General features: G+C 51.8%; 1 protein-coding gene across 11 annotated transcripts in view; it reads left to right on the top strand.

Annotated features, from left to right (window-relative positions):
* Window positions 1–2981: 2981 nt before the first annotated feature.
* Window positions 2982–26316, top strand: part of PLEKHA6 (pleckstrin homology domain containing A6) — a 141990-nt gene continuing 118655 nt past the window's right edge. For 4 of the 11 annotated variants that reach the window (XM_059413180.1, XM_059413179.1, XM_059413176.1 and 1 more), the window contains exons 1-3: window positions 2983–3115; window positions 8301–8377; window positions 14421–14478. In XM_059413180.1, the coding sequence (XP_059269163.1) occupies window positions 3033–3115; window positions 8301–8377; window positions 14421–14478 (218 nt within the window). In that variant the 5' untranslated portion in view covers window positions 2983–3032. Of the gene's footprint in view, window positions 3116–8300; window positions 8378–14420; window positions 14479–22340; window positions 22580–26316 lie in introns of those variants that run through there. The other 7 variants (XM_059413177.1, XM_059413175.1, XM_059413183.1 and 4 more) reach the window with 4 other exon arrangements.

Raw genomic sequence — 26316 nt, 5'->3', positions numbered from 1 at the left:
CGGGGCTCGATCCCAGGACTCAGAGATCATGACCTGAGCTGAAGTCAGATGCTTAACCAGACTAAGCCACCTGGGTACCTTTAAAATGTCTTTCTTAGCAGTATTAATACGGATCATAACTGAAGAACAAGACCTTGAATGGAAAAATCACTGGTGAGAATACAGCACAATTGGAAAAGTATTTTCAAAATGGATTTTTTATTTCAAATGAGTAAAAAAGAAACGTTCAAAATTTCAACTGCCAGCCTTTTCTTGTCTAGGTAAAGGTTCCAAGGAACCCCAGGCTGGGTTAGAGATACATAATGCAAAAATCTCGTGAAGAAATCAACAGGAACCCCTACACCTCAAGGAAGACAGTGGCAGAATACATGTTTTCAAATATATGTCATTTCATCCCTGTTTCCACCCACATTCGGCCCAAGCAGCTGCCTTTACTGGTTGCTCAGGTTGGACTGGAAGTGCACAGGCTGCTGGTATTTTCCCTGGGGGCATCTTGGCAGTCATTCTGGTGGTTCAGATCCTTCCATATCACAGGGGCTGGGCGGTGGCTCCATGCTGCATTGGCAGGACGAGTCTTACAGGTGTTTCACGAGACAGGGAATGGAGTTGGGGGGCGGTGTCTGATCCCTGGTCCTTTCAGGCTCCCCAGCTCCGGAACTCAGGGGCACAGATCCTTACCTACGAGTCTTAGGCCCAGCTCCACTTTGCTGTCCAATGAAGCTTTCTCAGCTGGAAGCCCACTGGCCCTGAGAAGGGAGGAAAAAACTGGGTGTTAGAGGCTTCTGGTGCCCTTCCGCATCTGTAGAATGGGCTCAGCTTCCACCTGGCACCCAGGAAATCAACTTGCATATGTCAGCAGAGTGAATTCCCAGAGTTGGAGGCACGATGACATAATGGCAAGTGTTCTGGCCTTCTCTGTCCCCACTTGCTCAGTGACCTTAATCAGCCTCTTCTCATCATAACTTCTCAGTTTCCCATCTTTAACACAAGGATTGGACTAGATGTTCCCTGAGGCATCTTCCAGCTTCATTATCTAGGAGCTGTGTACACATTATGTCCAGTTTGAGCACTGGGATACCTGGGAAGGCTCACTGTTTCTTTTTTCCAGAAAACACTCCCTACACACACCCCGATGTGGCTGATGGCTCTATTCAGCAGACCCCCCCCCCCAAATGAGGCCCAAAAGTACAGGAATGCGGTTAGAGTTAAGAGCCATTCCCAGTGAGGGGCCCCTGGGTGGCTCTGTCGGTTTAGGGACTGACTCTTGGTTTTGACTCAGGTTGTGATCTCCGGATTGGGAGCCTGTGACTGGCTCTGCACTCAGGGAGGGAGTGTGCTTGGGATTCTATCTCCCTCCCATCTCCCTCTTCTTCTGCTCCTCCTCCTCCATTTCTCTTGAAAAATAAATAAATAAAATCTTTTGAAAAATTAACAACAACAAAAAAAGAGTTGTTGCCAGCTCTGACAGCATCAGTCATTCACCAAACATGAATTAAGTGTCCCAGGTTGGTGCCAGGGCTGTAAAGACGCATAAGATGAGCTCCTGCTGTGGGCAGCCCAGAGCCCAAGGAAGCAGACAGACAAGTAAATCAAGGATTGCATTTCAGTGTGATAAGTTCCACCATAGGGTTATTAATAAGGCATCATGACACATAGAGGATGGATATACAAATGTATCTGGGGTACAGTCAAGCAAGCATGGCTTCCCGGAAGAGGTGACACACAGGCAGACACAGTTTCCTAGGTGGAACAGGGATCGAATCCCGTAGAGCGCTCCCAGGAAGGAGGCTCCCTCAACAGACACTTGGCAGCTGCCATGCAACACCTTGCTTTCTCTAAAGGCAGGTCTCTCTCTCATTTGTCTAATGGTTCCCTTGGGTCTAACAGAGGGATCAGAGCGGTCTGCCTCTAATGGGAGCCCCAGGGGCAGGTTTCCGGTAAGCTAGGGAAGCTCACTGAACCCCAGCTTTGATACGGACACACAGCAGAACTCTGGGTCCAGCAATATCATTTTTGATATGCCAGTTTTGAATGCTTACCACCTGTATCTGTGCACAGAACAAATTCCCTCCTCCCCCCCCCCCCTTTTCCTTTCCTGGTGCAAATTAGGGGGAAGGGACATAAAAGCGGTTGGTTTCTGAGCGTGTTCTAAGGTCTCACTCCGATTCCCCTTAGTCATGGCAGGCTTCTTGGAGGAAGTGCTCGGAAACAAAAGTAAGAACTAGCTTGACTAATGAGGCTGACATCCAGGGCCCCTCGCTGCCCACACCCGTGCGTACCACCCTTCCCGGCATCTGACCTTTGTTCCTCTCCTAACCTCCGGCCAAGTAGAACCAGCTCTGACCACTCGCCCTTTTCCGTTCGGCGGCTGGACATGTCCCCTCGGTCCGTGATTCAAAGCTCTTTCGGCCAAACTGGTTCTCCGCGCCCCGCGCCTGGGGTTGGGGACCTGCGGGTCTGCCCCGGATCCTCCCGCTGCCTGTGAATTACCTTCGGCGGCGGCGGCGGCGGCGGCGCGGCCCCGCCTCCCCTCGGCCGGCCGGCGGTTCAAGTGCAGGTTCGCAGCTGGGAGCGAGAGGCGACACCCCTCGCTCGCGCAGAGCAACCTGCTCCTTGGGCGGCTGCGGGCGGGAGGGACAGCGCTCGGCGCGGCGCCCAGCGGTCGGCGAGGGAGCGTCGGAACCACCTCCCCCACCCCGGCGCGCCGATTGCCGGGCGTTAAGTTGAGGAGGCGTCCGAAGCGGGCTACCGGCGGGAGGCGGCGGGAGGCGGCGGCTGGAGCGGGAGCCCGGCCCGGCCGGGGTTAAGTCTCGCTGCTCCCCGCTGCCCGGCTGGCGGCCCGCCGCCTTCAGTGAGAGCCCGGCGCCCGGCGGGGACCCCTCTCCTGCCTCTCCTGCCTCCTCCGCCCCCCCCCCCGCCCCGCCTGCGGGCCGGCGGCCCGGGGGGGCCGCTGGGGCGGACCCCCCCCCCCCCACTCCGCGCGCGCGCCCCGGGGGGGGGGCCCGGAGCGAGAGGGGCTTCTGGACGCCGAGATGGCCGATGAGATTGACTGGCTGGACTTGCCCGGCCGGTGGACCTACGGAGTGGACCGCGGTGGGAGAGTCTTCTTCATCAAGTACGTTGGTCTCTCTCGTTTTGCCTTTTTTTTTTTTTTTTCCCCCGAGTTGTCCAACTTGGAAGGTGGCAGGGCTGGGGGCCGGCTGAGCGGTAGGGGGAAGCGGTGGCTGGAACAGCGGGCATGACTAATAAGTTTATCACCATGCCTGTTTGAATGCGTCTCCCGCCTTTTCCTCAATGGGTCAAAGTCCAGCCTCGGCTGGGGCCTGCCCTCCTCTGGAAAGGCAGGGTGCGGCGGGGCAGGTGCGGGCCTTTCCGGCTCCCCCACCCCCCCAGTCACAGGGGGCCACTGGCCGCCCAGAAGAGGATGCGTGGATCCAGTGCCCAGCGGGCCCATCCTTCCTTTCTGCTCCATCCACTGAAAGGGCCAGGGGACCCTTCTTTCTCTTGCCCCCTCCCCCGATTTTCCAGGGAGAACACTTGGCTGAGTGACATCACGTGGGGAGACCCTGCCTCTGCCGCTTGTCCCGGGCCTTGCCTCACCCCAGGGCTTGGTGTTCCCAGGCTGGCAGCCCCTCTCCCTTCCTGCTTCTTTCTGGGGCTGTGGTCAAGGGGAAGGAGAAGATACCCACAGAGCATTTGGCGTTCTTTAAAGAGAGGAAGTCTTTGCTGTTCTCCGTAATATATTAGGACCGTTATATTAATTTCATAAACCAAAATGGCTCTGGCATAATCTCATTATAACAGAGTGGCCCCGCTGGTGCTATTTTGGCCGGCTCCTGCTATAGTCCTTCTTTGCCAGGATAGAAATCTCCCGATAATACAGCAAGTCTAGAAGCACAGCAGTCTCAACTGTTAGCCACACCTGATGGGGTTTTTCCCCTTCCTCAAGATAGCCACTCACAGAACCTGACAGCTGAAAGGAACCTTGGCTGCAGCCCCCTCATTTCTCAGATGGGGAAGAGAGATCTAGAGATGCAGAGTCCTTGTCTGAGATCAAATCACTTGCTAATCAGAGCTCAGACTAAGCTCCGGACCCTCGGACTTTAGTGCCCTGCCTTCTCCCCTACCCCTGACCCGCCTTTGCAGCTTCCACACCTGCTTTAGGTCCTTCTGTAATTAGCATCACCACGATCATAATTGATGCTGTAATTAGATTATCTTAGAAATGAACTCCGGGAAAGTTGTTGACCCTGGGTCAGAACTTCCCTGGTATTAAAACTGTAGCCCCTTTGGTCTGTGGTTTGAGACTTTGGAGTTCATAAAAATCCCCTGAGGAATTTATGAGAAAAGGCCGATTCCCGAGCCCCACCTCTGGAGATGGCGAATCCCACCCGGGTGGAGTGTTTCCATGAGCTCCCCGGCCTGCGTGGTTAATTTGCCTCTTCTTGTCTTCCTTCCCAAACTCTCGCTCGCCTTCCAGCTTCTCTTTCTCCCCGTGAACGTTTGAGTGGTCCCTCTCTGTGTGGCACACCACTTGGCATTAGAGAGAAAACCCAGTAAGAGACGAGTTTTCCCCTGAAGGTGGTAGGGAGAAAATGCAGATAAGTACTTAGGAAATAAGAAGATATCTTCTAGAGGTATTTGCATGATGGTCTAGGAACACAAGGAAGAAAGAACTAGAAGTCTCCTTTCTCCAGGGAGTGGAGGGAGGGCCTTCTGGAGGAGACCTTTGAGCTTATTCTGGAGCAGAGGACCTGGGAGAAAGGGGCCCCAAAGCAGAGGCCTGTGGGAAGGTGGGTGTCAGCGGGTGCCAAGACACAAATTGTCTAGAACACTCTGAGGGGGTCAGTGGACATGGAGCAGGGGCTACTGGGGTGCTGCAGAAGAGGGGGCAGGGTGCATGGGAAGGGGTAGCCCTGTGCATTTGGCTTTGAACGTGGTCCTGCAGGTGGTGGGAATCCAGAGAGGATTTTTCAAAGAGGCTCGTTATACTTAGACCTAGAAGTGTCCCTCTGCCAGCCCGGTGGGGGCAGGTGACAGTTTGAACACAGAACACAGAGGTGGGGGGAGAAACTTGGCATATGGAGGCAGTCAGAGGCAACGGCCAAAGTCCATGAGAGAGCAGACGGGTTGGATTTCAGCAGTGAGGAGAGACAGAGGGGATACAGAAGTCTGTAGGAGTAGAAGCGAGAGTGTTCATTTACTGCCTGAGTGTGGGAGAAGAGAGGGAAAAGGAAAAATCAAAAACGAATCTCAGAGATTTTAACTAGAGTTTGACGGAGATCAAGAATATGAGGAACAGGTTGTAGGGGGGAGTACACGTTCAGGGGGAAGTATTGAACTTGAGGTCCTCGTGGGACCAGCAGGAAGTGATGTCTGACAGGCAACCTGAGGTACAGGATGTTCAAGAGAGCGGCCTGGGCTGGAGAGGGGTCACTCACTGCATAGGGATGGAACCATCTAGAAGTATGTGACCAAGAAAACAGGGGTGCCCAGTCAACACCAGCGTTGAAGGAAGGAATAGAGGAGGCGGGACCAGGGATCTCAGGATGGACAGCACCAGGGCCAAGGCAGGGTGTTGCCCTAGAAGACTGAGGTTGTGGGATGGTGGGGGTGGAGTGTGTGTATGGGGGGTGAGGTTGGGAGGAGTTGTTAGGAGGAAGGGATGGCCAATGCGGAAAGGCCAAATGAGCTGAAGACTGGAGAGCATCTGTTGGATTTAGGAACTGGGGAGCTCTTTAATGACCTTTAGGAAATGCGGTTTCAGGGAAGGGCTGAGGACAGAAAGCAGATTGCAGAGGATGGGTGAGAGGGAGAGCAGGAAGTGGAAACAGCTTGAAGGGATTAGTTTCCAAGAAGGATGCTGGGCCACTAAGAAGGGGAGCCTGAGATAGGAAGGTGGAAGGGAGGTGGCATTGAGAGGGGCTCAGACTGGAAGCCACAGAGCAGAGTGGGGCTAAAGGGGTGATTACCTGAGAGAGAGAGAAGTTGAAGATATGGTCCTATGATGCTCAATAGGATGAGGCTCTAGAAAAGACAGGCCCTGCTGGGGACTCTAACCCAGGCAAAGGCCACTTTCTCCCTAGTGCAGAAGCAAGTATTAAGGTGGGGATATGGGTACGTTTGGGGGGTTGCTGGTTGGGCGTATCGAGGAAGCTCTTGCCTCATGGTTTCTATTTTTTCTTGAAGTAAGCCATACAGATTGTCCATTGAGAATGGGGACGGGGGAGAGAAGAAGCAGGGGCGGGCCTTGAGGCTGGTGGGGAAGCTTCAGAACACTCTGCAAATGGCAGCTGGCAGGGCCCCTAAAGAAGATTCCAGGAGGCCCATAGTGCCCAGGGAAGCATGGGGACTGTGGGTTTACAGTGACATCAGTCCTCCCAGTTTTATAGTTTCCTGTCAGCCCAGAGCTGGGGTGGAGACAGCCTGGGATTGCATCGTTCTGGGCCAGGTGCTGACAAGGGGAGAGCAGCAGCAGAACACGGGGAGGAAGGGGAAGGTGTGGTGGGGTTGTGTCCACCTCTGCGACCCTGGGATGGCCCATGATATCTGGGAGGGGTGGGGGTAGTTGTGCGGTCTGAGGGAGCAACTGCGGGAGGAGAGGAGGAATTGGGGCCCACAGGTCTCGGGGTGCCTGAGACCTGTGGGCCCCACATACTTACAGTTTAGTACGGGCGGCCTTTCCCCGCCCTGGGCTTCCTCTCCCACAGCCTCCCAGGGCTGAAGCCCACATCACAGGGCATCGCCGAGGGCTCTGGGGACACCAGAGCAGGACTCTGTTTCTTCTCTCCTCCTCAGAGGCCTGAGTCAGCTGGGGAATCCCCCCTTGTACGTAGCAGGTGTCCAGACGTAGGGAAACAGTTCTGAAATCCAGTGAAAAGAAAGCCTGTGTCCACATGAAGACCCAGACACAGAGATTCATAATTCATAGCAGCTTTATATGTAATGGTCCAAACTGAAAACCACCCGAATGTCCATGACCATGGTATAGCCTATGACGGAATATTGCTCAGTAATGAAACAGAATCAATTATGAACACATGCGGCCTCAGGAAAGGAGGAGAAAGAGGAAAGAAAGGGAAGAGAGAAAAGAACGAGGAAGAAAAGAAAGAAAGAAGTCAGACAAAGGAATCTAGCTTACATGATTTCATTTATATAAAGGTCTAAAACTTGAGAACACACAGACTAATCTATAGTGACAGGAAGCAGATCAGTTGTTGCTTGGGGGAGGAATTGCAAGGGAGCACAAAGAAAAATTGGGGGAGTCACATCTTGATTTTGGTGATAGTTTCACAGGACATATGTCAAAACTTTGAATTGTACACTTTAAGTATGTGCAGTATTGTATATCTTACTTAAATAGAAATTTAGTGGAACCCTTCTTAGTGGGGTTTACTATATTAATTAAAGCATTAATGAGACTTTGAAACCAGTGAGTGGAATCCTGTCCTGGGCCCAACGGCCCCACCCTAAAGCCTGGATGATACAGGTGACCTGAGGCTCCTCTCCTCTGTGACCTTGGATTGCCTGAGAAAGTCAGATGCTTCCTGCTGGGTCTCATCGGGCTCTGCAAAACTGAGTCTCACTTGGTTGGGGACGTGGTGAGAAATGCTGATGGGTTCATCTGCCTTCCGATCCAGACCCAGAGGATCTGCAGTGGTGGGGAGCCCACTTTGCTGGGAGTAAGATATTAGAATCGGGGCTTCTTTACTTATTGATTGTATGATTTGAGGCAAGTTTCTTAACCTCTCTGAACCTCAGATTCATCATCTGTAAAATTCCCAGAAGGAGGGACTGTTGTGAAAGAAACTGGCACTATAGATGCTCAGGGACCTTTCGTATCCATTGAGAAGCTGCCTATTAAGGACCTTCCCTGTTCTCCCCAGAGGCTTCACCAGTCACCTCAAATGTCCCCTCTCTAGTGAAGTCTTCATGCTGTTTCCCTTCCTTAATTTCATCCTTATTAGTGCTCCTAGATAATGATCTCTATGCAGAGCCGTAGTAGGGATGCCATATACTTCCTGTTCCATCATTTTGCAACTATTTTTTCTGTGTCTGTTGCCCCCCCGGCAGATTATAAATTCTTTGAGGTCAGGGTCAGATGTTACTGATTTCCGGATCCTCAGTGTCCCCCCAGGCAATGCTTTGTGAATGAATGAATGAATGAATGAATGGTGGTATGGATTCACTCATCTCAGGTGTCTGGGATCGGACAGTCAGTGTTGATGTGACTCTGGAGAGCGGTGTGCTAATCAGGGAGGCCTTCTTGTATCCGACACGTTCTTATTGGTCTTCTGCAGTGATGAGGAAAAGTCAACCAGCTGGGTGCACCCTGGCACGGAATACCCCATCCAGAGTGGACACTCCTCCAGCCCAGGTAAGGAGCTTGGCAGTCCCTGCCTCTGCAGTCGAGGAGGAAGCCATGGCTTGAAGCAGCGTCACACATCCCCTGCCCTGACTTTGCTTCTGACTTTTGCTTTTTCCCATGGATGGATTCAGCTTAGCATTTGGACCTCCATCTGGGGGAGGGTGCAGGAGGGTTGGTACTCAGCTTGGGGTCTTTCCAGGTTTCCAGCTCTACAATTAGTATTGTAGAGCACCTTGGGAGGTGCAGATCTGACTCTCTCACATCCCTCTGCCCAATCAGAAAATCCCATCCATCTTCAGAGCTCCTGACCAAGGCAGAACCCCAGCTCGTGGTGCTGTACCATAGGACCATATACCGTGATGGAACCGTTCTCTCTCTCTGTGCTGCCCGATGGAGTCACCATTAACCCTGTGTAGCTGCTGAGTGATTGACATGTGATTAGTGTGGTGGAGGAACTGAGTTTTACATTTTAATGAGTTTAAACTTAATAGTCGCACCTGGCTAGTAGGAATTCCCTCACACTGGGGAGAACATGAAAGAAAAGGAGTCAGGGCCCACATTGGTGGCTTCCTATGGAGAGGACCCCACTGCTAGCCCCCGAGAACCTCGCAGGCCAGTGACAAAGTGGGGACATGTACAGGCAAGATTTCTGTCTAAACTGGGGAGGGAGAGACACCCAGAAGGAGAAGGGCTGGGGTGCTTCAAGTGGACAAGCGGTCATCTTCAGAATGCCACCACTCACTGCCCGCACTGGCCTTCGAGCCTTTTGCCTGACCGCACACCAGACATGTGGTTCTAGGAGTCGTGATCATTCGTGGGGGGTCTGCTGGTGCTGCTGGACACATTGGGTTAAGGTGTCGGCCTGCCCAGAGCCTCCTTTGTTTGATATTCTGGGTGGGAGTTGTTGTGTTGTTAGAGCTGGAAGGGACTTCAGGGACCCTGGAGCCCAACTCCTTTTATAGGTAGGAAAATTGAAGAGCAGAGAGGAAGTGTCTGGCTCAAGGCCACTGAGCTAGTAAGTGAAGCCGTGTTGGGGTTAAATGCTTATGCGCTGGAGGCAGAGGGACCTGAGCTCAAATCTCGGCCCTACTTTCTATGAGTGTGGTCCTGAGCAAGGGGCTGAAATCTTCCGGGGCTTGGCTTCCTCATTCGTAAGCCAGAGATAGGATTAGGAACCTCCAAAGATTATCGAGAAGGCTACCGAGAGAATCACCGTCCGTGGAGGGGACTGCTGCTGTTACTGTCATTATTCTTATTTTTGACATGAAGCAGGGCCTCTGGACCCCAAGGCCGGGCTGCATTCTTCTTCTGGGTTGGTGTTTTTGCTGCTGTCAGTGTTTAAAATCTAATTCCATCTATCTCATTATGACTCCAGGGAGGATCGGAAGATGAATAAGAGCCTTCAAGCCAATTATGTCATTTGGGGCTGCAGCCAACTGGTTGTCCGAGGCTGGGAAGGGGTTAAGATGCCCCTGAAGCTTGCCGGGAGGGCAGCTGCCTCCGCGGGCACTCCGCCTGGACAGGAATATAAGCTCTCTTGGTGTTGCCCGGGCAGAGAGGGCAGTGTGGAGGGAAGTTGCTGGAAAAGGCAGGGGACATAATCCACACTGGCCTCTTTCCCAGGCACATCACAGTGGCAGGATTATTTATGATTCTGACCCAATGGGGATCCCTCTATTTGGGGAGACTGCCAACCCACGCCCTTCTGAATGGGAACGTCCTCCCACAGGGACGGAGGGGGAACAAGTAGCATTTATGGAGCAGCACAGAGGAAAGAATGTCAGCTTTGGAAGCAGGAGACCAGACTCACAGCCAGGCCTAGACACTTCCTGTGTGACCTTAAGCAAGGTGATTAACCTCTCTGGGCCTCAGTTTCCTCACAGATAAAAATGTTCAAGCCGATACCTATTATATACCGTGCGAATTAAATGTGCTAATGGTGGTAAAATGTGTAGCTTAGAGGAAGGAAGCCCTAAGGGGTAGCTGGTCTTACAGTTTCTATGAACCAGGTCCTGAGAGGGGAGGTGGGCTCCTTGGATTTCCTACCGCATTGAAGCAACAGCATCACCACCAACAGCAAAAAGGAAATATAGACCCTCTAAAGAGGGGTGAGTAAAATGACTGCTAGAAACTGGGCCCACCACACTATAGAATAGCTTTGTTTTATTAAAGCTCATACACAAGGCACATATTTGGCTGGACCAGAAAGGTAGACGTGACTGTCAAGAGAGTCCCCACCCGTTTTGCAATATATCAGCCACAGGGCTCTGGCACGCCCAAAAGGATGGATCTCCACTAGCACCCTGCTTGTCCCCACCTCTGACAGTGGTTTCCCTTGAGTTTCTCAGAAGACTCCCCCTCTGCTTCTGGGTGGAGGCATCCAGTTGGCCAAGGAGGCAGGATTTTTTGGCGGGGAGGATGGGTAGGACAAAAGGGTACCTAACAGAGCAGTCTTTGGAGACCAGGGGCTGCCAGCACCTGTAGGGATTGCCCAGGCTCCTCCGAGCTGGGGTCAGCTTCCTCAGCTGTTGAGTTCTCGCTCCCCCTATAAGCCTGCAGTTCTCTGCGCTGAGCATTTCCATGGATCAGTTTTTTCAGAGCTGTGGTAAAAAAAAGTTTTTATAGATCAATCAGACAGAAAATCAGTATGGAAACATTGGCCTTAAATGACACATTAGACCAAAAAGCAACTTGATGGTATATACACAACAGTCCACCTCAGACCAGCAGGACACGTGCTCTTCTGACGTGCACACGGAACGCTCTCCAGACTAGATCATATGTCAAGACACAAAACAAGTCTCAGTACATTTAAAAAGATGGAAATAATATTAATGTCTTTTCTGACCATGATGGTATGAAAGTACAGATCAATTACAAGAAGAACACCAGAAAAATCACAAATGTATGGAGACTAAATAATGCGTTACTGACCAACCAGTGGGTCAACCAAGAAATCAAAGGAGAAATGAAAAAATACCTTGAGACAAATGAAAACAGAAATACAGCATTCCAGGGGCGCCTGGGTGGCTCAGTGGGTTAAGCCTCTGCCTTCTGCTCAGGTCATGATCTCAGGGGCCTAGAATCAAGTTCCACATCAGGCTCTCTGCTCTGTGGGGAGCCTGCTTCCTCCTCTCTCTCTCTCCGCCTCTCTGCCTACTTGTGATCTCTGTCTGTCAAATAAATAAATAAAATCTTAAAAAAACAACAAAAAAAAAAGATGGCATTCCAAAATCCCTGGGGTGTAGCAAAAACAGCTCCAAGAGGAAAGTTTGTAGCAATATGGTCGTACCTCAGGAAACAAGAAAATCTCAGATAACCAATCCAACTTTACACCTAAAGGAAATGAAAAAAGAGTAATAAACGAAGCCCAAAGTTAGTAGAAGGAAGGAAGTCACAGAGCTCAGAGTGGAAATCATTGAAATGGACACTGGAAAGACAATAGAAAAGATGAACAAAATTGATAAAACTTTAGCTGGACCCACCAAGAGAAAGAAAGGGCTCAAATAAGTAAAATCAGAAATGAAAGAGAAGTTACAATTGACACCCCAGAATTACAAAGGATCATAAGATACTACAATGAATGATAATATGCTAACAAATTACACAACCTAGAAGGGAGGAATAAATTCCTAGAAACATGCCATCTTCTAACACCAAATCACAAAGAAATAGTAAATGTGAATGCAGTGATTACAGTAAGAAGATTAAATCAGTAATCAAAAACCTCCCAACAAAAACCGAGCACCAGATGGCTTCACTAGTAAATTCTACCAAACATTCAATGATTTAATACCGATTTTCTCAAACTCTTCCAAGAAATTGAAGAGGAGGGATTGCTTCCAAATTCATTTTATAAGGCTAGCATTACCCTAATAACAAATCCAGACAAAAACATCATGAAAAAAGAAAACGACAGGCCAATATTCCTGATGAACAGAGATGCAAAAATTCTCAACTGAATATTAGCAAACTGAATTCAACAATACATCAGTAGGATCATTTACCATGTTCAAATGATGTTTATTTCAGGGACTCCCAGAAATAAACCTAAGCATATACAGTTAATTAACTTATAACAAATGAGGCAAGAATATGCAATAGAGAAAAGATAGTCTCTTTAAATGGTGTTGGGAAAACTGGTCAGCTACATGCAGGAGAATGGAACTAGACCTCTATTTTGTCATACACAAAATTTAACTCAAAGTGGATTAAAGATTTGAATATAAGACCTGACCCCATAAAACTCCTAGCAGAAAATACAGGCAGTAAACTCCGTGACATTGGTCTCAGTGATGATTTTTTGGAGCTGACTCTAAAGGCAAGGGCAACGAAAGCAAAAATAAACAAATAGGACTGCATCAAACTAAAAAGTTTCTGCACAGCCAAAGAAACCATCAACAGAATGAAAAGGCAACCTACGGAATGGGAGAAAATGTTTGCAAATCATATATCTGACAAGGGGTTCATATCCAAAATATATAAAGAAATCCTATAGCTCAGCAACAAAAACAAAAAATAAAAAAACACCAAGAAAACAAACAAGAAACCCAAAACAAAAAACTATCTGATCAAAAAGCGGGCAGAAGACCTGAATAGACATCTTTCCAAAGAAGACATATAGCTAGCTAATAGGCATATAAAAAAAGATGCTTAGCATCACTGATCATCAGGAAAATGGAGTCAAAACCACGATGATGTATTACAGCACAGCTGTTAGAATGGCTCTTCTCAAAAAGACTAGAAATAATAAGCTTTGGCGAGGATGTGGAGAAAGGGGAACCCTCTTGTACTGTTGGTGGGAATGTACACTGGTGCAGTCACTCTGGAGAACAGCGTGGAGGTTCCTCAGAAAAGAAAACAGAACTGCCTATGTTCCAGCAATTCCCCTGCTAGGTATTTATTCTAAGAAAACAAAAACACTAATTCAAAGAGATGTATGCCCTCCTTTGCTCATTGCAGCATTATTGACAACAGTCATGATATGGAAACAACTTGGGTGTCCACTGATGGATGAGGGGGTGAAGACGTGGTAGATACACCCGACAGAACACTACTCAGCCATGGAAAAGAACAAAATCTTGTGATGGCGAGGATCGACCTTGAGAAAATTGCGCAGAGTGAAATGAGACGAATACCGTATGATTTCACATTTATGTGGAATCCGAACAGCAAAACAAATGAACAAACCCAACCAAAGTCATTAGTAATGGATGAGAATCGTGGTCTAGAGGAGAGGGGAGCTGATGGGGAGCCAGATGGGTGGAGGAGGTCAAGAGGTACAAACTTCCAATTACATAATAAATACATAATGTACGACGTGGTGATTGTAGTCAATGATATTGGAGTTGACACACACTTGAAAGTTGCCAAAAGAGTAAATCCCCAAAATTCCCATCACAAGGAAAAAAATTGCCACTGTGTATGGGAATGGATGGCAACTAGCCTTGTGATCATTTCTCAATGTATCCAAATAACAAATCATTACCCTGTACACTTGCAAATAATATAATGTGTGTCAATTACATGTCGATTAGAAATTTTTTTTTTTTTTAAGTTTCTCCATTTTCCTGGGACTGATTTCCTAAGTCTTCAACTTCCTGTCTGGAGGTGATGGGCTAGGGTTTGCAGGCTTGAGTCCTGGTCTGATCCTAGGAGGCCTGGGGCTTATGCTTCTGTGACTCGAGGCGAGGGGGCTGTGGGACGACCCTGAGCGTCCTTGCATTCACTGCTCTATCTCAGGCCAGCACAGGGCCTGGCCCCAAGGAGATGCTCAAGAAAAGCTTGTCGAATGAACAAGCAAACCGTGCGAGGCCGTGATCCATTTGGTGACTTTGCCGCTCACAGGGAGTGTCCCATTCACGCTCTGGCTCTTATTTGCTGGAATCACATGGATAAGAAGAGTGGACCAAAAGGGGTGACATGGTTGGTTTGAGCACTGTTGGCTTGTCTGTGAATTTTCCTAGCTTCCTCCGCCCCATCCCTCCTGCATGCAAATTGGGTTTGTGGGGCTGAGAAGAGAGAGTCATGTTGTGATTTTTCTTTCTCGCAGGATTGCCCAAGGGCTGGGAGATGGATTCTACCCAGGAAGGAGCTGTGTATTTCATTAAGTGAGTAAGATGGGGTTTCTTTCTGGTCTGGCTGTTGGGCCTACTGTTGTCGTTGTCACTGATGGCTGCTTGGGAGGGAAGGTGCTTAAAAGGTGTGCTGGGGCCCTGAAGACCTAGAGCGGGTTGGGGGGGTGGTGTTCTGTGAATGAAAGGAGGCCTCTAGGCTTCTGAGCTACTGCGGCAGAGAAAGCTGGGTGTGTGTTTCTGTTGGTACAGAAGAGCTAGTGTCGGTCATGGGAAGTTTTCTGGCTTGGAGTGGGTGAGGGGAGTGTTGGGCTGGGCTGAAAGCAGGGAGAAGACAGCTCAGCAAAGTAAAAAGGCTGATTTAGACACACGGGGACAAAGGCTCGACAAAGGTTCGGAGGAAGGAGCCCCAGCCCCGGGATGCCCAAAAAGTGGATGCCTGGAAGTGGAATGCCCAGGAAGTGGAACCAGTTGAAGGGAAGGTGTGAGCCAGGGCACACAGACAGGCAGGCCGGGAGGTGGCAAGGCCCAGCCCATCTCTCTTGCTCTCCTGGCTGGGGCCCGTGTGATCCTGGAGGTGGCAGGAGTGTGTGCAGTGCTCTGTGTTTCTCTGGGGGTTGGTCACACCCCTGTGGGGGCCGGGGTAGCTGGTGCTCTCGGCAGCTGACCGCACACCTGGGGAAGGTGTCTCAGAGGTGACCTTGACAGCAGAAGGTAACTCTTTGGGCTGGGGTGGTCCACATCCACCCGACTGGACTCGGCCTGGGTCTCTCCATCTCCCAGGCAGGCTGGGTTCTGGCTTCATTCCCACGGGCGAGGCTCAGCGTGCACGGGCCTGTGCCTGGTCTGGCCTCAGAGTCTATGGGACTGGGAGAGCGTGGCTGTGCAGACAGCTGGGGCGTGGGCACTGCCAGAGGAATCCCTGGCCCAGTGGGGGGAAGAAGGGCCCTCCTCATCTCTTTCCGCTCCTGCTCTCCTTCCAAATCTTCATTCATCCGTCAGGAGAGCTCATCCTTCTATCCCCTGCCTTGAGACCAGCCGGCACTTACATCAGCTTGGATCTTAACCATATTCTTTTTTTTTTTAAAAGATTTTATTTATTTATTTGACAGAGATCACAAGTAGACAGAGAGGCAGGCAGAGAGAGAGAGGGAAGCAGGCCCCCTGCTGAGTGGAGAGCCCGATGCGGGGCTTGATCCCAGGACCCTGAGATCATGACCCGAGCCAAAGGCAGAGGCTTAACCCACTGAGCCACCCAGGTGCTCCAACCATATTCTTTTTTTGAAAAAAGATTTTATTTCTTTATTTGACAGAGGGAGATAGAACACAGAAGCAGGGGGAGCAGCAGGCAGAGGGAGAGGAAGAAACAGGCTTCCCGCTGAGCAGGGAGCCCTATGTGCATCCCAGTTCCAGGACCCTGAGATCATGACCTGAACCCAAGGCAGATACTTAGCCGACTGAGCCACCCAGGCAGCCCCGTTAACCCCATTCTTGAAACAAAAACCAGAATGGACAGATTCTGTCCATTCTGACAGATGGTGATTCTGTCAGATAGGACATGGCTGCTATGGCCTGAGCGTTCCCTGAAATTGAACAGAAATCCTTGCTTCAGTTAAGATTTACTTCTTCCTTTCTCTTTGGTGATACCATCTGCGTATTCCTTATATACATCTGGTGCTTGAGACCATCGACTACGTGCTTTCACCCGTATTCTCTCCTCTCCTCTGGCCCTCCACACGTACCACCTGCTGTGGCCTGGCCCTGACCCTCTCTGGCCTCCTCTTCCATAACCGGCCAGCTATGGTGATTCTCATCTTTCTTTCCCTCCCTTGTGCCAAATTCAGTCTTACCTCAGGACCTTTGCATGTGCTATTCCCTCTGCCTGAGAGCAGTTTCCTCTTTTTTTGTGTGTGTATCTGGCACCTACATATCATTTCGCTCGAGTGTTATCTTGTCAGAGTGACCTTTCCTGACTACCCCATCCCTTGCCCCACTGTGCTCCTCCTTAGACCCTCCCCCCTTTTTTATTTAAAGTGAACTCTATGCCCAATGTGGGGCTCAAACTTAGATCAAGAGTCTCAGGCTCCATCAAGCCAGGCTTTCTCTCCCAGACCCTCTTCATACCACCTGCCAGGTAGCCGGAAGCTTGCTGTTTCTGTATTTGCTTACTTATTGCTGGTGCCCCCACTGCCCTGTCAGTTCTGAGAGCAGATCCTGGCTATTTCGTGTTCCACCGTGTCTTAGAACCTTGCCGGCGCATGATAGGAATCTGAGATATTTGCTGGAATGAATGAACGGGAGATGCTGGGGGATAAACAACAGAGGCATAGCTAACGCCTGCTCCGGCTGCAGGTCCAGAGCATCGTGAGCTCCCTGGGTTCGGCGTGCTCAGTCCTGAACTCATCAGCTTTTCCTCGCCAACACCGATTCCATCTTTCTCAGAAGCGCCACCGGAGCTGAGCCCTCAGAGACAGGCTCACACCCCACTGCCAGTCGGTTCTCTTCCCAAATGTCTCACCCCGTGGCCAGAGCCTGCATTCCTGCCCCATGGGCTCTCACCTGGATCATTCTAGCAGCTTCCCGGACTGATCTCCCTGCCCCCAGGCCAAACTGCTGCAAGAATGCTTGTTCTCCACAATGCACATCTGTATTTGCCCGAATTTGTATTGCCACATCATTCTGCATTAAAACTCTTTTGTGCTTCCCATCAATTACAGGAAAAAAATCTGAATTCCTTACTCAGGCACTTGAAAGGGCTTCATAAGCTGGCTTCTTGCCTTCTTCCTCTGGCTTCACCTCCCCTACTCCGCAGTTTGGCAGACCAGATCATTTGTGGTTCCCTCAACACACACCTCCCTTCCGTGCCCCCAGCCTTTGCAAGTGCTAATCTCTCCTCTCACAGGGCTTGTGTCCACCTGTGAACACTTGCTTTTCCTTTAAAACTCTGCCCATGACATCACTCCTTCAGGGAAGCCCACCTGTATTGTAATTGTTTACGTGTGTGTTATTTTCCCTAGATTGGTGGTTCACGGACCTGAGGGTGCACTGAAATCACCTGGAGGGCTTGTTAAAACAGATTCTTTGGCCCTACCCCTGGAGTTTCTGGTTCAGAAGGTCTGAGAATGTGCGTTTCTAACTGGTCCCTGGGGGGTGCTGCTTCCGCACCTGTCCAGACACCCCAGTCGGAGAACAGGGGTCTAGGTTGAAAACTCATCGAGAGCAGGGGAGACATAGTGCGGTCATCAAGTCTGGTAACATAGGCAATGTCATTTCATGATGTACTGTCATGAAGTGCTACCAAGCTATTACGCTTTCACGTCTGTTCCTGCACTCAGTGGCCTCCCCGTGCATCGGGAGTGGCAGTGGCCTGCCTCCCCGAGAGCTCAGCTTTACTACGTGGTCTCATCCTGTCCCCACCACAGCTTTATGAAGGAAGTACTATCATCCCCGGCTGTTTTAACAAGGAAGGAGAAAACTGAGACTTAAAACTGAGATTTTAAACTGAGTTAAAAAAAAAAAAATGTGTTCAATGTCATGAAGCTTGGGGGAAGCGAAGCTGGGATTCAGCCCCGTGTCTGCCTGATTTCGCAGGCTGGGTGCCTAGCTTCACGCCACAGCTGCCTCTGGCTGCCTTGGTGCCTCGCTCAGAATGGTGGTGGGTGGCGGAGATTGTTCAAGAAACCCTGACTGCACTGAGTGAGTGAGCGGAGGGGGGGAAGGAAAGAAGGAAGGATGGGACGGACAGCCACTGGCCCACTCGTTTTCATGGTTCCCTGCGTGATCCATTCCCTACAAAGGTTTGTGACGTTGGGTTGGTGGGTGAAGACCCCGGACGTGGATCCTGAGAGGTAGCAATAAAAGTCAGATACACAGGGGGGCGCCTGGGTGGCTTAGTGGTTTGAGCAACTGCTTTTGGCTCAGGTCATGGTCTCAGGGTCCTGGGATTGAGCCCCGCATCAGGCTCTCTGCTCAGCGGGGAGCTTGCTTCCTCCTCTCTTTCTGCCTGCCTCTCTGCCTACTTGTGATCTCTCTCTCTCTCTCTGTTAAATAAATAAACAAATCTTAAAAAAAAAAAAAAGTCAGATACACAGACAACTTGAGAAGCTATTTCTTTTTCCTTCTTGTGTGGAGGAGTCAAATTGCAGTGAGCAAACATTGACACTTTGCGGGATCAGACGAACATGATCATTGTCTATCAGTGACCCTTCCCCGCTCGGTGTTTGGGAGGTGACTCTCATGGTACCCACAATGTCATAGCCCTAGCCTGCCTGCGGTTTTGAGGGTGTGGCTTACAGGCAGGTGGTGCAAGAGAGAAGAGAAAAAGCTTTGGGTTAAAATGTGGCGGAAACCCCTGGCGGGTTTGTGTGCGTGTACCACATCGGACCAGAAGAGGGCGCCAAAGCACACAGGATCGGCCCCAGAAAGGCTTTGAAGCCTTTGCTCCGGGGGGGACACACAGTCCCACCAGGACCATCTCCAGCATCCTTTGCCACATCTCAACCACTGTGGGTCTGGTAGATCTTTCAGACACTTAGAGATCTGGCTGCTTTACACCCATTCCTGATTTTCTCTGGCCCCCGGCTCCTCCCCCGCTTCCTGCTAAGGCGGCCAGCTGCCCGGTTTGCCAATTCTGTCTCCACCAGCGCCTCTGTCTTTCTCCAAAGTTGGCAGGAGGGAGACATGGCAGCGATGCTTTCTGCAGAGCCCAGATAACCCTTGTTCCCGCTTTGGGCCCCCCTGACTGCCCCCCTCCCCACACTGGTGCCCCCACGGGTCACCGCCAGACTGGCCTCCCCGGGAGCCCCACGCAGCTGCTCTCACTTTTTCCTCCGTCTTCCGAGAAGAGGCCAAAACGCGGAGTCATGGCACCTGTGCTTCCCACGCCCCCCACGGGCTGCTCAGTGCAGCTCACAGGGGCTGTCAAACCCCGGGGCTCTGCCTCCAGCTTCCAATGGCAGTGGTCTCAGAGACTCAAGCCGGTTGTCCCCCAGGGGCAGTGGCTCCCTGAGAGGTTCCCCTCTGCTGTCTCCAATGGTCAGACAGGACAAAGGAGAGAAGTCACAGGGGAACAAATCTGATCCTTAGCGACTGGACCAGCTCTGCCCTCAGAAGGGGCCCATGACCTTGCAGAGCAGTCGAGAATGAGACAGAGGACAACAGGTCCTGAATGGTATGTGGCTCAGGGAAGGGAAACCCCATTTTGCAGATGCAGTAAACTGAGACCCAACAGCCAATAACTTGTTCTGAGTTGCTAGATGATTGGTAAGGGGAGGAACTGGGGTCGGAACTCCGCAGGTCCTCAAGGATAGCTCCCCACAGGGGGCTCCCTTTTCTCTCCCCAGCTGGTTCACTCTGGCAGAGGTGGGGGGGGCCCTGTGTTGACTTGGGGGGGGCAACAAGTCCATTCGTTGCACGGCCGGTTCCACGGCCGCCTGGACTGTGATCTTCAAGAGGCAGGGAGGCCCGAGTGTTTAGGGACTGGTAGTGACCCGGAGTTTTAGACTTTCCCCTTTGAGCCCCAGGGGCATGGATTCTAAGGGGGGCTTTCTTCAGGATCCTTCCTCCCTCCCTCCCTCCTCCTTATGCCCTCTGCACCTGCGTGTCGCAGAAGTCTTGCTTCTCCACTGCTGGGCTCCCGAGAGAGAGAATGTAGATTTGGTGAAGGGACTTTTGGTGAAGGGACTTGTTCCTCTTCACTCACCCTTGCTGGGACTCTGGGACCTTCCTGCTGCAATGTTGCCCTCACTGTGCTCCCCAAAACAAAGGCACTGACCCAGCAGCCGTCCTCCCTTGGGTCTCTCACCACCCCCAGGGCCGCCCAGATCGCCCAGAGCCTTTCGCAGGGCCCGCTCAGAGGATCTGTCTGCAGCCCTTGCCCTCTGTCTGCCAGAGAGGAAACCCTCCCAGCAGGCCCTTCTGTCTGTCTCCGGCCTTTTTCAGCTGCCCGAGGATTGTGTGGGTTGTGGGCTCGGGTCCTTGTCCCCTTCCCCATCCTGCCTGTCTCCCCCTGGATGCTGTAATCTCTGGCCCCAACCCTGCTTTGCCCCACTGGCTCCTCAAGGCCCTAGACGCCCCCAGAGCCCCTCATCTTTGTTTGGCTGGAAACCGGCTCTCCCCCTGCCTGCAGTGGGCAGGCTTGCCAAGTCCTGGAGAGCCAGGGCAGGTGGGTTGGGCTTAATCAGTCCTGCCTGGCACTAGGCCTGCATCCAGGATTTCTCTGCCCCTTCAGCTGAGTGCCTTTCTCACAGCCACGGAACACAGCATCTCAGCGGGGCTGGGGGAGCAGTATAGGGGGGGGTCCCTAAGTCAGACCTGCAGACAGATGCACACTGCCCTAACCTGAGATTCTCAACTCTGGCCTGGCCTGCTCTGGGGTTGGAAGGACAGTCCTTGCAGGAGCTTTCTCTGAGGCATGTGGGAGTGGGGTGTGGGTCAGATCCCAGGAATGACCCCCCCGCCCACCTCGCTAACAGGCTTCTTTCTGGACCCTGGCAATGGAAGCCTGTGCTCCTGCTTCTCCCATAGCAGGTTCTTTTTAAAGGAAAGGACTTCTGGGGGCACCTGGGTGGCTCAGTGGGTTAAAGCCTCTGCGTTCAGCTCAGGTCATGATCTCACGGTCCTAGGATCAAGCCCCGCATCCATCCATCTGCTTCCCCCCGCCCCCCGCCTGCCTCTCTGTCTACTTGTGATTTCTGTCTGTCAAATAAATAAAATCTTAAAAAAAAAAATAAAGGAAAGGACTTCCGTTGGTTAGATGAGGCTTATACTCAGATCCCATTAATAGAGACCCACAGAGAAAGATAAGCAGTGCATGTAAGTAAAGAGAAGCTTCATTTTTTGAAATCAAGTTGTTGTGATAATAAATATTCAGAAAAGAGAGAATAGTCAGGTGGGTGAGTCCCCACAGATGCCTTTCGTCGGGCTCCTGCTTCTTGAACTATTTCTGTCCTCAGAAGGGACCCCCGGAGCTCCTCTGGTTTCCCCTACAACTTCTGGGTCTCAGGAACAGGGAGATCCAAGAGCCCGCAAGCCTGCCTAGAAGTTCAGGTGAGACTACCCCATCTTCTTTTCATCTTTCTGAAGCTGGTTATGAAACTCAGCCTTCCGCTTGCACTCACCCGTGGTCACGGAGGATCTCTTACTGTTCCAGCATCCACAGAAATGTGAAGAGAAGGAAATTGAGCTGGAGAAAGAGAGAGAGAGAGGTGGCGAGAGAGCTCTCTTAAGGGCATGGGCTTGCCTGCAGCAGAAGTGAGGCTGCATTCCTTTTTTCCGGAGCCTCCCTTCTGCCTCTGAACAGACGCAGGTACCCCCCCGGCTCTGGTCTAGTCTTGCCTAGTCACCGGACACCAGCTTCGGTTGGAGACCTGAGAGGTCCCTGCACCTTGTCATGGGCTTCTACCAGCGGCCCATGTTCTGTCTTGCAATTCCTTGTGCTGGGGAGGGGATGTGAAGGTGCCAGGGCCCCTACCAAGCCCTCCTGACTCCCAGAGATGTGCCTGTCCCTTGGGTGGAGAGCCCCAGAGACCAAAGGCGCCCCCAGGCAGGTGTGCTGAGCCCCCATGATGCCAGCCCCCCTCCACCCCCATGCCTTCCGGTTCCCTGCACTCTAGTGGGAGAACAACAAACTGCAGCTTAGGCAGAGGAAGGTGGCCCGATCCCCTTTGGGGGGGGGGGGGCAGCTCTTCCTGGTGATGGAAGGCCAGGAGGCTGTGTCCAAGTACTCTGCCATGGGCGGGAAGCATGGGTGCCTAGCAGCTTGCTGCCGGTGTGGATGGAGTTAAACCTTTCCAGGGACTATTTACTCCTGATCCTAAGTGACAGCTTGGGGAGGGAGAGTCACGTGGCCCTGAAATCCCCACGGGAGCCCATGGAGCATGCCCAGCTGCTTCTGCCTGGGAAAGATGCTGGATCCCGCAGTCACCGCAACAGCATCCTCGCCCTGCGCCAGGGACCTGCCAGCCGGAGAGATGACTGATTAGACCAGATTGGAGCCAGAGCCCCGCTCTTCAGAAGGGGGCCCTGAGGGGCGGGGGAGGAGGACCCCGGCTGGCCAGAGCTGGGGGAGGGGTGCCTCGGGGAGTGCGGAGAGTTCTAGCTTTTCAACGCGGCGGGGCTCATGCCGCCTCCGGAGCCGGTGAGTCTGTTCTGATGCATCCTCTGGTTGAGGCGGGAGGAGGAAGGCTGAGCCCTGGTCAGGCTGCCAGCCGCCTGCCCTGTGAGTCCCGGCTGCTGGCACTGCGGGGCCACTGCCTTCCCCATCCCTCATTCTTGGCAGCCTTACTTGGGGATCATGGATGCTGAGAATGCTAATTATAACCTGCTCCGTGCCCCCACCCCTCCTCCAGAATCCCCGGTAAGGGCTGATGTTGGAATTTATTACATTCGAATCGCATCTCTTGGGTGAGGCTGGCTTTGGGGCTTTGGGGCTGCCTGCCTCCTGGGGTCTAGCTGGGCCCCCCCAGCCTGGCGAGAGCAAAGAAGCCAGCCCCACCCTGCCTCTAATCTTGCCAGAAGTGAGTTGAAGGCCAGCAGGAAGGGGAGATCGGCAGGGGTCCCAGGGTCAGGCTCGGGTCAGCCCCAGAGACTCAGCTCCCTCTGTGTGGCCGAGGGGTCAAGCCATGTCCATTTTGTGGGTCTGAGGTTGGGGCCCAGGGCCACTGAGCTCTTGAATTCCTAGGGGCAGCTGATCTCTGGGATCTCAGGTTTAGTGGGGGGCACCTGAGGAGCTGAGGCCTGGTCCATGGGTCCGAGGGGATGGGTTTATAATGGTGGGGTCAGGCTGTGGCTAGCGGGGCCTTATTGTGTGAGGTGCTGGGGAAAGCAGCAAGGTGGGGGAGCTGGCCGAGAGGGGTGGTGAGAGATCAGAGGGGGAGGGGGGCAGTTTGCTAGGAAGGCAGAGGGGGAAGAGAGAAGAGCCTGGAGAGATGCTCTTTGTGACTGCAGGCCAGCCAGGGAAGGGAAGAGAGGGGGCCGGAGCCCAGGAAGGCCAGAGATGGGGAGAGGCAGGCCAGAGGGAGCCGGCCCTAGGGTGCAGGGGTAGGGGAGGGCTGCAGAAGGTGGAGGTGGGGGGTGGAGTCCGAGTCCGAGCCAGAGAGGGAGGAGGTCTTCTGAGCTTGCAGTCCTTCCCTATCCCTATAGACCCGTCGCCCTCAATCTGGTGGTTTCCGTGGCTTACTCCCCTGGGGGGTGGGGGGAGTTCTGGGTTCTCCTGAACGCCCGGGGTGGGAGCCCTGTGGGCAGGTCTCAGCCTGAGCTGCCTGTCCAGATGGTCTCGGCCAGATCATAGGCACCCGCCCTACAAATCCCCCAAATCCTGGCTTCTAGGCCCCTCTGGGGGCGCACGGCGCTGGGGAGGACTTCTACCTCAGAGCAGCTGCATTTCAGCTGGGGCAGGAGATGAGCAGATCCTGGTGGTGGGGAGGAGGTGGGAGGGAGGTCCCAGGGAGACACAGCGCCTCCCTCCCCACAGCGGGCCCACAGATGGGGGTAGTGGCCTGAGGCTGGGAGCCATCTCCAGGTGGGAGCGGCAGGAGGGACCGGGCAGGCCTCCAGGCCCGCTGCTGGGCTCCCTTGCAGAAAACAGGCGGCTCTCTCTGTCTCCTCACAAGGGTGCAGAGTGCTGGGCTGCAGGTATGAATTATTAAAAGTCCTCGGTTTTCCAATCAGTGGCGGGTGATGACTGGTAGCGCTGGTGTGTAATTAATCCTGGCGGGCGGCTGCAGAGGCTCGAGACAATGGGGGCTTTTTTTTTTTTTTTTTGCTGGGTTCAGCTTTCTTTCCCGTCTTCACAGGAAGGTGACAGTGCAGGACGCATTGCACAGATAATTACTTTTAACGTGTCTGCCTAGATTATTGAGTCGGAATCTTCTTGCTCCGTGTAAATGAAGTAATTACCTAGAAAGTCAGTGAGCGCGGGGCAGCCAGCCCTGGCTCCCAGGCTGACGTCACGGCATGTCCAGGCCCGGCCTATGGCCCTCGGGCACAGAAGAGGGAGCTCGTGGGGCCTGGGGCAGTGGGCAGGGGAAGGTGAGCTGAGAAGAGGGGGCGTAGGCCAGTGTGAAGAAGCTCGGTCCTGGGCATCAGTGCTCCCCTCGCTGGCCTGGAGCGAGGTTCCCTGAAGCCATTGGCACGGAGCTTGGCACCTGGCAGGGACCTGATCCACGTGGGTCCCCCAGGGGAGAGTCAGGAGGAGGAGGCCTACCGCTGGGCATCAGGGAGAGCTTGCTGAGTTCTGGCTGTCAGAGGCCGTGGATTGAGCTCTGGGCTGAGATGGTCTGGGAGCCCAGTGCATTCTAGTGAGGTGACTTTAGCAGACCAGTCTCCAACCACTTAAAAAAACATCTAGAGAGGAAAGAATGGTTTGGTTGGGAAACATTTAGAAATAAATGTGGGGGTGTCTTGGTGGCTCAGTTGTTAAGCATCTGCCTTTGGCTCTGGTCATGATCCCAGGGTCCTGGGATGGAGCCCTGTGTCCTCGGGCTCCCTGCTCAGCAGGAAACCAGGTTCTCCCTCTCCTATTCCCCCTGCTTGTGCTCCCTCTCTTGCTCTCTCTCTGTAAAATAAATAAAAATCTTAAAAATAAAAAAATAAATGTGAAACAGAGACGGAGAGGCCTTGAGGCAGGCTGCGTAGTGTCCTTCCTTTGGTGGTCGAGCAGTGCAGGTGGGCTCCTGCTCAGCACCCACACCTCTCGATGCCCCCTAGAGACCATCTGGTCCAGCCTCCCTCCAAGCCCCGACGAGCCCTCTGTTCCTTCCCTGCTGGGAGCACTGGCCTCCAGCGACGGGGAGCTCATTACCTCGCCAGGCAGCCTGTTCCACGGTTAGAACATTCTTCTATATAGAATCAAAATCAGCCCACTTCTGAGGTCTGCCTTTTGGTTGTGATTCTTTGGAGCAGCACAAAGCAAGTCAGCTCTCTTTCCCGTGGTGATAAAGATGGTTTTCTTCATATTAAAATAGCATATAATAATGTGTGGATGTAACATATTTTATGTAACCGGTTTTGTATCGGGACATTCAGGTTGTTACCCTGACTTTCCTTTCACAATAACACATGAACATTTGTGTGCATAAGGCCTTTTCTGCATTTGGATTATTTCCTTAGGATAAATCCCAAGACATAGAATTAATGCAATAGAGTATATACATTAAAGAAATTATGGTTCTGAGTCGAAAGGTAATACATATTCATTAAAAAAATTGAAAAACATATAGAGAAGAGATGAAAATAGCCCATAATCGTCTCAGAGGTTTGGTACGTAATTTTGCCATTTTGATACATGTATTTTTTATGAATCCATGCATAGACGTGTAACTATATTACCACCATACACATACGGACTATTAAAATTTTGGGCCAAGGATATATTTTTGTCACTTACATAAGTGGCTTCCTGATGTTTCATGATCTATCTATTCTGTTTTTTTAATTGATCCCCTTGTTAAACTAGGTGTTTCCAGTTTTTTGTCTTTAAAAGCAATGCTGCAATGAATACACGAGTATCTGAATCTTTGCACATATCCATGATTTTTTTTCCCTTAGTTCACGTTTCTAGAAGTGGAACTGCTGTGTTTTATTTTATTTTTTTAAAGCTTTTATTTTAATCCGGCGCTCTCCTTAATTCCCATCACCTGTTTCACCCATCCCCCACCACCTCCCCTCCTGTAGGCATTCCCTTCTTCTCTATAGTTCAGACTCTGTTTCTTGGTTTGTCTCTCTCTCTCTCTCTTATTTCCCCCTTTGCTCGTTTGTTTTGTTTCTTAAATTCCACATATGAGTGAGATCACATGGTATCTGTCTTTCTCTGACTGGCTTAGTTCATTAGCATTATACCCTCCGGTTCTATCCATGTCCTTGGAAATGGCAAGA

The sequence above is a fragment of the Mustela nigripes genome, chromosome 10 (genome assembly GCF_022355385.1).
Source record: "Mustela nigripes isolate SB6536 chromosome 10, MUSNIG.SB6536, whole genome shotgun sequence".
Lineage (NCBI taxonomy): Eukaryota > Metazoa > Chordata > Mammalia > Carnivora > Mustelidae > Mustela > Mustela nigripes.
The sequence above is the reverse complement of the archived record's forward strand: the minus strand, read 5'-3'. Positions and strand labels throughout refer to the sequence as shown.